The sequence below is a fragment of the Camelus bactrianus genome, chromosome 1, assembly GCF_048773025.1.
Source record: "Camelus bactrianus isolate YW-2024 breed Bactrian camel chromosome 1, ASM4877302v1, whole genome shotgun sequence".
Lineage (NCBI taxonomy): Eukaryota > Metazoa > Chordata > Mammalia > Artiodactyla > Camelidae > Camelus > Camelus bactrianus.
In genome coordinates, this window is record NC_133539.1 from 111,110,118 (window position 1) to 111,125,591 (window position 15,474).

The window sequence follows — 15,474 nt, forward strand, 5'->3', positions numbered from 1 at the left end:
CTAAAAAGAGTGAGTTTTATGTAAATTTTATCTTAGTAAGGTTGTTATTAAAAACAAAAAAGTTTCAAGGTATAGGTCTATAAATAGGAATGATGAAGGTAAGGAATTATGCTGAGCACAGAAATAATTCTGTTCCAAATAATCACAAGAAAGGAATTAAAAAAAAAAAAAGAGGCTTGTCTTAATTCACAGTCACTATTAAGAACATTACAGTATTCTTCCAGGTGATCACAATTACTCACAAGCTCACAAAGCATGAAGTATTACAATAAGTTTGTTTAGAATTTTCTAAAGAATTACAGTCTGTTCTTTAGAATTACAACAGTATGCTGTAATTGCATTAAAAACAGAAGATGTATTAAGATCAGAGCAATTTAACACTTGGGGGAAAAATAAGAAAAATTTAAATATACAATTTTTAAAAGGCTGATTCAAAGAAATAGAGATTCATATATACTACAACAGGATATGCCTATTTTCTAACTTTGCTCAGTGAAATTAACTGACAAAAAAAATTTTAAGACAAGTATTCCACAGGGATAACAATTAAGTAATTCATACGACAAGGCTACTAAAAGGAAACAAAATTAAACACTCAAATCTTTCAAAACCGTAATCAGTTTGCTAATGCAAAACAGAAACACTACAGAATTCAAATGTTGCACCATTGTAAGAAGTTATGACACTATTACCCAAGAAATGGAAAGTTAAGAATGAGAACGAAAGTTACTTGTTTTGGGCACATGTCATGTTTTATCTGTCTGAGGCCTAATTTGGAATAATGTAGTCACCCATTTGTCAAAGTGTGGCACACTCCTTTTACTACTACACAAAAGGACCACAGACTAAACCTTTTTGTAATGGTCAAGAGGTGCCAATTCATCGAACACTCAATGTTTTTAAGGCATAATTTTAAAACCTCACACATTCCATATCAATTCTTTTAATCCTTGTATCAATCTGAGGGGTGGGAATTACTACCCCCTTTTACAAAAAGAAAAAGAAACACTTATACCATGGTCTGACCAGGCAAGCTACTGAAAAATGTTGTCACCCTCGCCCAAGGAAAAGATCAAACCTAATTTTTAAATCTCATTACAGGCCTAAAAAAGGACTGCAAACTGCACTATTGGCATATTTTCTCTCATAGTCAAATGGATATAAAATGCACTGATCACACACAGGCTCATCTCTAGGCAATAAAGCTGTGGAGTTAACCTCTGCGACCAATGCATAACCTTGTCATTAACTGACAGCATCCAAGAGCGGGGATAAATGGTTTATTTTCCTTTTAATTGTTATTTTTCATTCTTAACAAATTCCTTTCCAAGACACACAGAAAACCAGAAATATCAAAAGAAAAAAAGAACAATAATTTATTCTAAATGTTACATTTGCATTTAAAATATGCACATATGCTTTTCAGAAGAGAAGGGCTGAATGGTATTACTTAATTGTGTGGTACTACTCAAGATACTGAAAAAGTAATGTTTAAAATAATTTACAGAGGCGTAGAAAAGTAAAACCAACAGAAATACTTACTTTCCCCTCCATGAATGTTTTGTTGTGTAGAAACATGCCAAATCCTTATTTTCCCTAATTATGTTCATTTTGTGCTGACACCTGAAAGATAAAAATATGGATGAAGTCCGTACAGCGTCACCCTTAGAGTTTTTTCTGAATCGCCCATACCGTACTTTCACAGCCTGCCATATGGTACCGATTTTAAGACACCACTTCTACAAGACCATGAGGTTTTAAAGAACAGGGGTGGTCTGCTCACCTCTCTGTCACAGCCTTTTACACAACGGATTGTCACAGCTCTCTTCCACTACACTGGATTTCTTGAGGACAAGAACTACCCTCCATCAATATCCCGAGTACAGAGAATCTAATTTAAAATGTTAAAGTAAATAAATCTTTTAAACCTCATATTGCCAAACAATGTCTTAGCACACGACGGGCACCTAAAAATGTTTGCCAAGTGTCTAAAAGGTTTTTGGCAAGCTGCTAAGTGCCAGCCATCCTGCTGTCACTGTCACTTTAAAGGGAACCCGTGTAAATAAGGTTTAATTTAAACAAAATTCTCATTTTAAAAGTTATTCAAGTCCACAGTAAAAAATAATAAATGTTCATAAAGTAACTCATCTTTCATCCTAGCATCCAAAGATAATCACTCTAGCTTCCCCTTCTGTAGCTAGAAAAAGTAATTTTCAACAAAAGATCGTCATTTATATTGCTTAACCTGTCTTAACAGAATAGTAACCTTTTCCCATGGAATTAAATATTCTTTGAGAAAATGATTTCTAAGTCACACGGTATTCCATTGAATGAATATACTAGAACAATGCTACTAAAAGAAGTTTCAAACATCAAAATGAGTCACATGCAGAGAGACCATGTTATGTGCAATACTCAAGATAAGTTTGTTGACTATAACCCAGAAGTGCTTAAATCCAGAATCCATTTATTTCATGAAAAAATTGTAATTTAGCTAAAAATCAACTGGCTATTAATGGAAGACTGGTAACAAATTTTAAAAATACTGCCTCATTTGCTTCATACTGAATAAAAGTTAAAAATGAATATGGTCATCTATTTCTTCTTTTGTGGCTTGGCTATTGCTTCCTAAAGCTTAATAATTAGAAAAGCACTCTAAGAAATATTGTAAGATACATAACAAAATGTCAATAATGCAAACTAAACGGTTGGAATTATGGTTCATTTAAGCTTTCCTTACATCTTTACTGGTCTAATTTTTTTTTTAACCAGCAAATATTCTTTCTATAATTAGAAAACTATTTTCATTCAAAAACATTTTTATAATAGCTTTTTGAGACAATTTACAAACCATAAAATTTACTCTTTTAAAGTATACAATTCGAAGGTTTTTAGTTACGTTTACAGAGTTCTACACCACCCCTATTTTTAGAAAAATTTTATCACCCCCCCAAAAAAACCCCACTAGCAGCCACTCCCTAATTCCCTTCAATCCTGCACCTGGCATCCACTAATCTACTTTCTGTCACTATGGATTTGCCTATTTTGGAGTCGCATATAAATGGAATCATACGACATGCCGTCTTTGTGACTGGCTTCTTTCACTTAGCGTAACATTTTCAAAGTTCACCCATGTTGTGGTATGGATCAGTTTCCTTCTATTGTATAGATAAAACACGTTTTATTTATCCATTCTTAGCTGATGGACATTTGTGTTGTTTCTATTTTTTGGCTATTACTAATAATGCTGCTATCAACAATCATTTTGTGTGAACATGCTTTCATTTCTCTTGGGTATATACCTGAGCAGCAAAAACATTTTTAAAGTTACTTCTATTTTGAGATTACTTTCTTCATTCCTCCTACTTGTATTCAGCGAGGGCCTCTGTACCCTACACAGAACACTCTCCTTAGATATCCATATGGCTCACACCTTCACCTCCTTCAAATCTGTGTCCAAATGTCACCTTTACAGTAAGGCCTCCTATAACTGTCCTGTTTTAAATTGTTACCAGCCTCCTCATCCTACACTCTCTATTCCCCCTAACTCCTGTTCATCTTCCTCCATGGCATCCTTCATAGTCTAATCTGTAACTTATTATATTTATTATTCATCTAATCCTACTAGAATATCCAGAGAGGTATTTTTATCTGTTAAGTTCATTAATATACTTGTATCCCCAAAATCACAAAATCACCGACTGCCCCTGACACAGAACAGGTGTTCAGTAAGTATTTGAGTAAATAAATGAAATCCAGTAATTTCACGGGAAATTCTGATGGTCACTTCCAACTTGATGTTCTAACAGGTACTTCCAAACAAGGTTTTGTCAAATCTGGAAAAACACCAATTCATGCCCTGAGGAATAATAAGAGAATCAAAAGTAACAACAAGTTTAGAGAAGGTTTTATTGCTACCAGAGAGGAAATTTCTCTTAAGAGTCAACTGACATCTTCCCACCAGTATGTATGGAGACAGCTAAATATAGTCCTGTCAGTTGGAGTGTTATTTGTATTTTTCTGGATTGTGTATCTGGGATGACACAGGCAACCGACCAAGACTTATTAAACCAACAAACGTTATCCCTGCCTTCTGAGTCATTTGTAGTAAATGATATTGCTGAAAAGAAACTTAGGTCAGCTCTCTGAGAATGTGTCAAAAAAGTGAAACATTTTAAGCCTACAGATGATACTTTCCCCTTACATATTATAACTAACGATTGGAACAATAGGGGGAAAAGGACAAAAATGGTGAATGGCTGAAATGGAGTTTCATATCAACCATATGAAGTTAGAGTGGAGTCTGGATTCCAAGTTCATAATTTAACATATCGGAATGCCTGACTCTATACCAAAGGCCTATCTTGGGAAAACTGACCAGAAAGAAAATGGGTTTGAGTGAAGACAGGCTGATATTATGGGACTTTAAAAGTAAAATGAAAGTGAGAGAAAAATAGTAAAAGATTTTAAAATGACAACCACAAAGAGCAGACCCAGGAGTAAAGAATATCCCTACTAAATCCATGCAAGGGGTAGGGGGGAATAATCTCACAATAACAAAGCAAGTTTAAGAATTAAAAAAAAACCAAAAACCTAAAGAATGACCTCATAGTATCACTGCTATTGAGGAATAAATATGTAGCTCAAACAGATCTTTTAGGAGGGAAATTAAAACAAGTTCATGTAAGAAAGCTTATCTACAACTTTTGGGGGATGATAAAAGCACTAGACTCCAGAGAGCTCCTAGGCTAGGACAGATAAAAGAAGAAAGGGAGAGAAGATATAACACATTAACATAAAATCAAACTACTAGATGACATACAAATGGCCAACAGGTATATGAAAAGATGTCACTACCAGGGAAATGCAACTCAAAACCAAAAGGTATCACTTCACACCTGTTAGGATGGCTATTATCAAAGAAACAAAAGACAACAAGTTTGGTGAGCATGTAGAGAAACTGGAACCCTTGTACACTGCTGATGGGAACGTCAAATGGTGCATACACTATGAAAAACAGTATGGAAGTTCCTCAAAAAATTAAAGAACAGAACTACCAGCAATCCAGCAATCAAACTTCTGAGTATTTATCCAAAATAATGGAAATTAAGAGCTCAAAGAGATAGTACTCTCATATTCATTGCAGCAGTATTCATAATAGCCAAGATGTAGAAACAACCTAAATGTCCATCAACAAATGAATGGATAAAGAAAATGCAGTATACACATACAATGGAATATTATTCAGCCTTAAAAATGATCAAAGTCTTTGCAAAATTTGACAATATGGATGAACCTTAAGGACATCATGCTAAGTGAAATAAGTCAATCATAAAAGGACAAGCCATTAATGATTCCACTTACATGAATTATCCTAAATAGTCAATTCAAAGAAGCAGAGAGTAAATGGTGGTTGCTAGGGGCTGAGGTGAGGGGAAAAATGAGGGTTGCTAATTAACGGGTATAAAGTTTCAGTTATGTGAGATGTTACTCATCTTCTAGAGTTCTAGAGATCTGCCGTACAGCACTGTGTCTATAATTAACAATGTATTGTTCACTTAAAAATCTATTAAGAGGGTAGATCTCACCTTAAATGTTTTTACCACAATAAAATACAATTTTAAGAATTTAAAAAGTAGACTATGTCCTGTCAGAAAAAATACTAATATTCCTGATGCAGATTATAATGCTAACAGAAAAATACAATGTAGGATTAAAGGATTCTCTGGGTATCAGTAGAAGTTCCTATGGCCAAAATCAGCACACCTGATAATTATCTCTCATACTTTAGGAAGCAGTAAGTGATGTTTGTATTTTACATCCAACCCTAAATAACAACAACCCAAAAAAGGCTAGTAAAATGGAAGTGCTCTTTGTGGGGGGAAAAAAAAATCACTCCTCTATCTGAAAAGTTCACCTTCAGCCATGCTATATTTAGGCAAGGGTGTGCTGGAGAGAGACGGTGGGGAGGAACACTCATCTAAGTAGCCAAGTCAACCTCTCAGAAAAGATGGGATAATTCAATGCTATTAGTGCCGCACAACCTCAAAATGGAAATTAGGATAATGCTTTTCCATTCTGAACCTTCAGAAAAAATTATCCTAAAATTGGGGAAGAAAGGTGACCCTAATTAAAAAATTATGGCATGTCCTGAAATTATGCAACAACCAGCTTTTACTGAGTAATCACGTGTTAATGATGACACTTGGCATTCAGCAAGCATATCTCTATCTCACTTTGTCCCCATAACACCACCATGATACAGGTATGATGATCCCCATTTTATTGACAAGAAATTTAAGTATTAGAGAAATTTAATCACTTCTCCAAGGTCATAACAATTGGTAAGTGACTGGGCCAGGCTTTTGAACTTAGCCTGCTTAACTCACACTATGTACTTCAGCTAACCTGTAATACCTCCCCCTCAAATTTGGAAAATAAAAATAAAATTCATTCTGACCATGTAATTACAGACATCACTGGCAGCACATTCCTAGATTAATTAAGAACTAGTTCCAATTATTATCTTTATCTGGAAGTACGATTAAGCATACATTGGAAAACAACTTTGAAACACAGAATTTCAAGTAGTGAAACAAATTGCTATGTTCAACATAGAACAAAATTAAAAAAGGAAGCCTTCAAGGCTGAAATACTCTACCATGTAAAAAATAAACTTTTTAAATAAGCTTAAAAATCTTTTTTCAAACAAAGTGTTCAAAACAAACACATGACAACAGAAATTTGCTACTAATATATGATTTCAGGACAGTCTTTAAGGAGAGTTCAACAACAGAAAAACACTATTTTTTAAATTTGTTTTTTAGGGTAAATAAAGTTTATCCTAAGAAAAGCAACTCATTGAGAGAGAAAACTGTTCTAAAACTTACATGTATGTACTGTTCACTGTTTCTAAGAACAGTTTAGAACTCTAGAAAAATACTATTTTTAACTTAGTAAGATCTGAGGCTGGGACCTACTTCCCAAGGGTGTAATATAAAAACCTCTCCAAAATTTCAAGTAAATCTATTTTACATATTCAGTAAAACCTCAACCACTCTGTGATAAGGTCATTTCATCTACTGAAGGAAATTGCTCTGGAAACTGCATTAACTCTTTCAAACCCTGAGGATACTTCTAGACGTACAGATAACTTACTAGCAGATAATGGTAATACACAAATATCAGAAAAATGCAGAAAAAATAGGACAAGAATTTTCTGTACATGACTATGTATCATTCGAAGTGAGAATTGGAACAGCTTCAAGAGAACCATTGGAAAATGAGTAACGGCAAGTCTAGGGCTTCTCCAGGTGCAGTGGTGGAGTGATGACTGAATCTGGGAAGATCCACCTGGAACACCCCTCTGTAGCACCGATACCAGATCTGCTATCCCGCACACTAATCATGAACTAATGAAAAGCACAAGAAGCTAGTGTCAGTAATACACACACTGAAGTGCTTTTAATACTCCAGCTATCAAAAGGTAAAAAAGGTGAATTTAAGAAACATTACTCACGGGCAAAGACAGACTAGTGACAACTGCCATTTGCTGGCTGCATGACTCTGAACGGAAGTTTCTTAGCTTCTCAGAATCACAGTTCATCTATAAAATTAGGGATGACAGTACCTGTCTCAAAGAGCTGTGGTGGGGACTAAGTGAGATAACTCGAATAAAGAGGTTAGTGTAATGTCTGGCTCAGATAAACACTCAAAAATATTAACTGCAATCATAATTATTACTACTGTTCTCTGAATATACTACCCCAGATGTGCAATAGTTCTTTTGAGCATTTCTATTACAGCTTTCGTTTTCAGCTTCACTTACAGGCCCCTGTACTTCTTAAGGCATTTTGGGGAGAAAGTTATTATTTTATTACTTGGTCCGGGGGAAGCGTATAGTTTAAGTGGAAGAGTGCATGCTTAGTATGCAGGAGGTCCTGGGTTCAATCTCCAGTATCTCTTCTAAAAACAAAACAAATAATAAATAAACAAACCTAATTACCCCCCAAATAAAAACAAAAAAAAATTTTTTTAATTTAAAAATAAATAAATAAATAATTTGATTCTAAGTCTTTTACTTCAACCCTTATACTATTCAGTGTACATCACCAATGTAGTTTCACCTAGAATTTCTACCTTCAAAAGTACAGCATTTGAGGGAAAAATACAGTATTTTAGTGATTTAATCAGTATTCATAGTTTTTGCCCACACACTCAAAAATAACTATACCAACATATATCTTAAACTGGGTGGACTACATGAGGGTGCTACTATTATTTTAATTCTTTGCAATTCAGCTTTCCTAAAATGTTTTTAAAAAGAAAAAACATAGAAAATAAGCCAAGATAACCACATTTTTAAAAAATTATCTTAAGTCAACTATAAGCTTATATTTCAACTTTATTCCTACCAAAAATACTATTATTTTGCAAGTCAATCTTATTTACTACATTTTAAATATCTGCCATTTAGACATTTGGAATTTCAATTATTAGAAATGTTTCTTTACATGAAACCAAGCTAATATTTTTAAATTCATGTTTGATGCCTACAAGTTATGGTTTCTAAAACTTTTGGAAAAAAGAACTTCCCTCCATAAAAATATTTTAATCCTCATTCAGTACCTCTAAAAATGGTTCTAAAATTGTTGCTTATAAGCAAAAGTTCTTCAGTAATCATAATTCCCATTAAGAGTAATGAAAAATGTGCAGAATTTCTTGCATCAAGCAGGTAACATAGCCTAACAGTCATTTACAGGCACATTTTATAAATGAACTATCTAGCTAAAAAAGTATAAAAATTATTGGATCAGATACTGGTAGCAGCTGTATGAATCACCAGCATTCGCCACCCTGCCAGTTGTAGAGGTGCTATCCAGATTAGCAGGAATTTATCTGTTCAAGCTAATTATTGATTAAATATCATCTCCTTCATTCCCACAGTAGTAGCCAAATTCTCAAAACCATACTTCTTTTTGATGAGAACCACCCAAGTTTGCACACCCTTTGTAACTAAGTCACATTGGAAGTGTCTCTTAATTTTTGCACATTGGCTTCACTATTCATTCTACATCCTAATATTACACCACCACCAGAGCTTTTCTGCAACTTCTCAACTTGTTCTTTAAAAAGAACTGTACTAAGGGTTAAAAAGTCAAATTCAAAGCAACACAGGCATTTTGGCTAGATTCATCTTTTTCAGTGAGATCCCTTGCTTCATGCTTTCGAATAACTCTTAAATGTTCTCACATTCTCTAATCTATTACTGGCAGCAAAACTTGCAATCCATTTAAGATCATTTATGGATAAAATAAGAATGATCTTTTGGATGACATGATTTTGACACAAAATTGCAGTATTTGAGAGTCCACTGATTAAACAGATACCTAGAACAAAAAGCAGGATGAAAGGACTCGACACTACAGGCACCCAAGCACATTACAGCCAGGCTATAAGCAAAAGAATTTGCACACACAGCAAAATTGTGTATGTGCATGGCTTGTGTTAAGTAAAAACTCAAACGGAGCACTTATTTAGCCAGTGATGAATGAGTATACTCAGAAAAATAATACACTAGTGAATGAATGAATTGGCTTTAATCATGGCTATTTGCCTCCAAAGCATATATTTTTCATAACCAAGTGGAAGTGATTTTTATACAAATATGACAACTTTGAGAGCAGATAAGATACTACTTTTTCAACTTTGAATCTGTACGATGAAAGAATTTGTTCTTTCATCATTAAATCTGCCCTCAAGTAATAAATTTAAGGCATGAACTTGTCTTGAAATGCATCAAAAATAAGATGGATAGAGATGTGATGAAGAAATACAGTAAACTGTTAATGTGAAAATCTTGGAGGCGAGTGTACGGGTGTGTAATATAAAGTTCCTTCAACTTGGTTGCGGGGGAAAACTGCATTTGCTTTTATTTTCTGACCACTCTCTCACATTTTTTCTGCTACATTGTGAAGCTACACCTGAAAATATGATAAGATATTCACATAACAGAAACTGATTTACGAACTTGATACTTCCTCATGTATCTATACACTACTGAAAATGCAGAGGGAAGGAGAACCATTGCTAAGGCAAAAACTAATCCTGAGTAATGACTGAAGAGAGAATCCCTTATTACTGGCTTCTTAAGACCTAGTTTGACTTGTAAGTGGATTCAAAACCTGAATAAATTATGTCACTAAGTTAGTATAGTTTCAAATAAAAGGTAAAAAAAATAAATGGTTAACAGAACATTAATTTTTACCCAGATTAAAAAGCTACAACTAAAATGCCTTAGAATGTGCTGTGTATGAGAGAAAATGGGTATGAACTTTAGCCCTCTTCTTTAATTTTTAATTTTCATCTTTTAATATATAACTCAAGTATAGGCAAAAGCATTTCCTTCTAAATAAACAACAATCAGGAGCATGTAATGTATATGACACCCCCCACACAGGGATCTTTAAACAGCTACAAAATAGATCACAAAGGTTTAGTACACCCTACCTTAGCTTTCTTAACTTGTTGAAGAACCCGGTAACTCTAGAGAAATGTGTTGTTAGAGAAGAAAGCCAGTAGTAATACCAAATTTCAGCTGACAATCATATCTCCAAGTAATTGCCCCAAAGTTATAATACTGAAACCTTTACATTGCCTGCCACATCAAAATGAACTTTCACATACTTCCGCCACCACAGGGTAGCGCAAAAAATCTAAGATCCCATTCTCTTTAAAAATTCCATTCCTTTCCAATTAGAAACTGAATATATATTCATGAAATAAAAGGGCAAGAGAAATTCAAAAACAATCCCCAGTACTTCCATTAAAAAAATAGAAAACTGAATGAATAAACCTAATTACCCTCCTCCCAAAAAGAACCATAAATAAATAAGTAAAGCAACCTCCTAAATCTGAAGAACATTTACCATGATCTCAGTGCGGGGAAAAGCAAGCATACATACTACAGCCGTTACTTTGGTTGGTCTTTTCTTTTCAATGCAAATCAAATATTGAAAAAGATACCTATCTCTTCAAATTTTAGAGTCCATCTGAGGGAATAATTCTTATTTCTCACAAAACAAACCTCTATCTGATGTAAAAAGAAAAAATATTATTTTTTTCCAGGAAATACACATGGTTAGGACTCTTCCCTTTTCAAAACTTAAAAAATACCTTGAAATATTCACTTGGGGAAAAAGAAAAACCTAAGAAATGTGTTCTCTCAAGCAATTCTGTGAAATCTGTGGTATTGATCATTTACATATTTTTAGTTCGTATACTTTCTTAAAACTTTTTAGACATAATTTCTATTTCATTTTCTCTTTGAGTCTAATGTAGTTCATGCAAGAACAAAATGTAATGCTGCTCAATAAACTGTTCTTCAGCTCATAGGAACTTAATAATCTTGCTCTGTTATGCTAAGTAGACCCTAATGGTAAAAGAGATTTTCAATTGCCACATTTTAACTTGTTTTTCTTATCATTATAGTAAATGCAAAATGGGGGACTAAATTTCCTAAACAAGTAACAAATATAACTTGAAAAAAGTTTTACAGTAAGCATCTTAATATCCAAACCTTGTTCTCTTTATAATAGTAAGTTTCAAAAACCAAAGGGTTTAAGTGGCTACAATTTCCCTTTCTTTTACCCGATACAAAATAGCAACAACATGTAGGCTTCTAGCTTGGCTCTTTCAGAAATATCCCTATTCCTAAGTCTGCCATAATGCTCCACAGTTTATAGAAAACTCCCAAATCTACCAGTTAACTTAAAAAAGGAAAATTTCACTTTTAAAATCAAACCCAGCAGCTGGTAAGTTTGGGGAGGGAAATGGCTTTTCTACTCTAAGATTTGATAAACATCAAATACATTCTGTATCTTGACGAAGTCTGAGGGAGAGCGAAACCCTATAGCACTAGTGTAAATAGACTTGCTGCTATTTTATTAATTTTAAGTACTTAAATCACAGAAAAAGGGGGAATTTATATGTGATGCAAAGCTCAAAGGCACCTGTGTGAATAGAACTGGTTGAGGAATGGAGCCAAATTAGTCAAATTCTTATTTCAACTGTAACTTAGTATCTATTGAGAACCAGACTCCACCAGCAACCTTTTTACAAACTTAATAAAGCCAGTATTGTTTCACTCCACCTAAGCAACCACCTTTTATTTGTGGATAAAGTTAATTCTTATAACTCATGCTTCCCATGATTCCGTAACTTTTTCCCTGATAACATTCACACATCTTAGACTATATACTGCCACTTTAGAAAAAGAGGAATATCCATTACCTCCCAGTGGAATACAAATGGGGGTATTTTCCATGAACTGCACTAAAGCTTTACATTCCTCTCTCTTAATAACCCCCTGACTCTTCTTTTCCTCCCTTAATGTTCTACTTCCTGTTTTCAAACTAGTAGTATAAAGTAGTATCTTCTAAACAAGGATGGGCTTATATTCCATTGTAATACTAATAGCAAAAGCAAAGTTTGAGATATAGCTGCTTAAACATGATCTCACATTATATTTAAAATGCTAACAAGGTCTTACCTTATATTCTAAACTATGTCACACAGTAAAGCACTTTCCAAAGAATAGTGAAATCAAGTCTTTTTAGGACACCCAATCACTGACAAGTAGTTTTCTAAAGTTTCTTTCTTTTTTTGTTTAAGGCAAGTACTGTTTCATATTCCCATAAACTCAGAGAGTACTAGTAATGAACCTGACCTCTGTGAGTAATTTCCTCAAACTCTGCAGACAGTACTTTCAAACCTAGAAATCTACCAGATCCATAAAGTGAGAACGAAAACACAGTAAGGCAATCTTCAGGACAGGTCCTGAAGAAACAGTCTGAAATTTAACTGTTTCCCAAAGACACTACACTCCAAGACGCTCAAAATAACCCTACAGTATAAAGTCCCTCACGGTGTGGCAACAGCATCAGGAAGAGGGGAATCAGGGCTGGGTCAAAGGGAAGAGCAGAGAGGGAAACAGCACTTACTACTTCGGGAAACCATCGCCACATTTCGGAGAGATTTTAAATTTTCCACCCTAAGCAAGTGACAAAGGAATCAATCTCAGACTAGAATGGTTATCTTAACAGCCTACAACATGGACACAATTTAAGGGAAGGCACACTTCCTAAGTGTACCAAGTCAAATCCGCGTTTAACAGCCACTTCACTGAGCGTCTAAGTCCTATTTCACCGATTCCAAAGGCCGCATTCAGGAACAAAATCAGCAGCGGAAGAAAGGCCAGTGTGAATAAGCTACCCTGCAGGAAGGAAAAGCCCCGGGGAAAAACTTGATTTTGGAAAAGGGAGGGGCTAGAGAAGAAACAGACGCGGGTACTCCCCATTTCCTAATAAAACGAAACAAAGCTAAGCGAATAAAGTCCAAATCTACGCGGGACATGGGAGGAAGGAGGGTCGCTGACCCAAGGAAACAAGAGCTGCCGGCACGCCGCAGGAAGAGTGCTCAGACTAGGAGGCTAGAAGGGAATCCCGAGGGCGGAGCCCAGAGAGGAATAAGGGGTGTGTGGGGCAAGGATGTGCGGAGGAGTGGGGGGACCGTGGTGAACGGAAAACAAGGCAAAAAGAAGGTGGGGCTGAACAAGGTAGGGCTCTGGACGAATGTCACTCAGCCGGAAGGGACGGAGGGGTCCAAGGAGAAGAACCAGACCAGCAGCCTGGGGGGAGGGTAAGCTGCTTTCCTTAACTGCTGGAGGCTGTGGCGGCCAAGACACCACCCCTCTTTTTCCCTGTCCTTCGTCCCCCAAGTCCCCGCGGGGTGGCGACGGATTAAAGCGGAGCCCCAGGGTCCGATGCACGTAGTGGTTTACCTTCGTGGGAGGCTGGAGAGGCTCCAGCCCGAGCTCCTCCTGCAGCCGGCTCAGCGTCCAGAGTGGGATGAGGCGCCCTCCACCTCCTCTCCCTCACCACTTCCCCTTTTCCCCGGCGGGGCCCTGTAGCTCCGCTGCCGCGGGTTTCTGGTGCCGCGGCGGCGCTGCCTCCCCGCCTCCTCCACCTCCTCCCTCTGCCTCTCAGAGGCTCGCTCTGGAGGCCGCCATCTTCGCTCAGGCTTTGAGCGACCGCGCTCCACTACGCCTGCGTCGCCCCCGCCCAGGCCGTCACGAGACCCGGTCAGCTGATTTCTACTCTTCCGCCTTCAGCCCCGCCCGCTCGCATGTGTTTCCCCGCCCTCCCCGCCCTATTCGTCCCCTTCCCTGGAAATTCCGCGTTCCGCCGGCCGGTCCGCCCGCCCCTCTCCCTCAACGCAGCTACACATGCGCAGAATCACGAGGTGGCTGTGGGGTCCGGAGTCCACGCAGCAGCGCTTGAAGGAAACCCGACCCTCTGCGCGTGCTGAGAAGGCCACGCCCCAGGCGCGCGCGTTTGGGAGGCCACGCCCCTCTGGCCGGGTCTCCCAGGGCAACGCCCCTGGCGTGTGGCTCTGAGACCCGTGGGTGGTCGTTGTGCGGTGCGGGTGTTGCTCACTTAATCCCCTGAAGTCCTGTTTTAAAGCGTTTACCCAGTCTGGCCCTTGACTTCAAGTGCCATGGAGTATCCGCGAGGCAGTGAGAAGCCTCAGCCTACCGCCCGGTTTGGCAGGATTGCGAGCCAGCGGGTTCACTTGCTTTTGCTAACCCAGAAGGTAGCTGAAAAGGGTTTAAATTTCGGTTGATTTGGGAGGTGGCAGAGACTAAAGCTTTGGACATGCCTACGGCATTTGGCCGGTGGGAATGCCAGAAAAAAAATACTGATAGCTCACATTTATTGTCTACTCATCACGTGTCAATGGGTTTACTTAGTTAATCCTATACTCTGTGAAGTAGGAATTATCCTTTTTTCAGATAAACTGAGGGCCCCTCCCCACAGTAGTGGACTTGGTGCTTGAGTCCAAGAATCTGACTGCAGAGCCTGTGCCCTGGGTACCATCTCCCTGAACATACATGGAAGCTGGGGGAGGGGAATCAGGTTAGAGAAAGAGGTGACAGTATGTGTCATCTGTGGGTAAAGGTTTGGTTAAAGAAGTTCAGGCTCCACTCTCAGACCTGAACTCTCAAGATTATAGAGTTCAAGAGTAAGTGATTCTGCTACAAATGTCAAAAGAGGGGTGGTGTAGGGTGGCCTGCATGGATATTTTATGAGGGTCAAAGGTCTCTGATAAGAGATTTAATACTCTGCAGAGCAATCTGGAAATAGTGTTTTCTTTGGAATTCCTTTCAGTGGTTGGCTCGTTTTTTAAGAGATGGCAATTTCAGGATGAAAAACGTAGGCAATGGCTCTTACACATTTTTGCTTCCTGACCCTTGACCCATTGCCTTACCTCGGGACAGAAAAAGACTGCATTTACCCTTACAGTAGACTTTACTGTATTGCAGCAATAAGGAAAGATGCATTGAAGGGGTGGGACCAGGAAAAAAGTTTGTTGCCCAAAGAAACTTGGGTCCACTTACCTGCGCAAAAAAATTCC

At 37.4% G+C, this 15,474-nt stretch overlaps 1 protein-coding gene across 2 annotated transcripts in view; it reads right to left on the bottom strand.

The window, feature by feature from the left end:
- The window catches only part of DNAJC13 (DnaJ heat shock protein family (Hsp40) member C13), a 106,763-nt gene extending 92,666 nt beyond the window's left edge, over positions 1 to 14,097 (bottom strand). For both annotated transcript variants that reach the window (XM_010947740.3, XM_010947739.3), the window contains exons 1-2: positions 13,841 to 14,097; positions 1,543 to 1,623 (exon numbers count right to left, since the gene is read on the bottom strand). In XM_010947740.3, the coding sequence (XP_010946042.2) occupies positions 1,543 to 1,610 (68 nt within the window). In that variant the 5' untranslated portion in view covers positions 1,611 to 1,623; positions 13,841 to 14,097. The remainder of the gene's footprint in view (positions 1 to 1,542; positions 1,624 to 13,840) is intronic.
- Between the last annotated feature and the right edge of the window lie 1,377 nt (positions 14,098 to 15,474).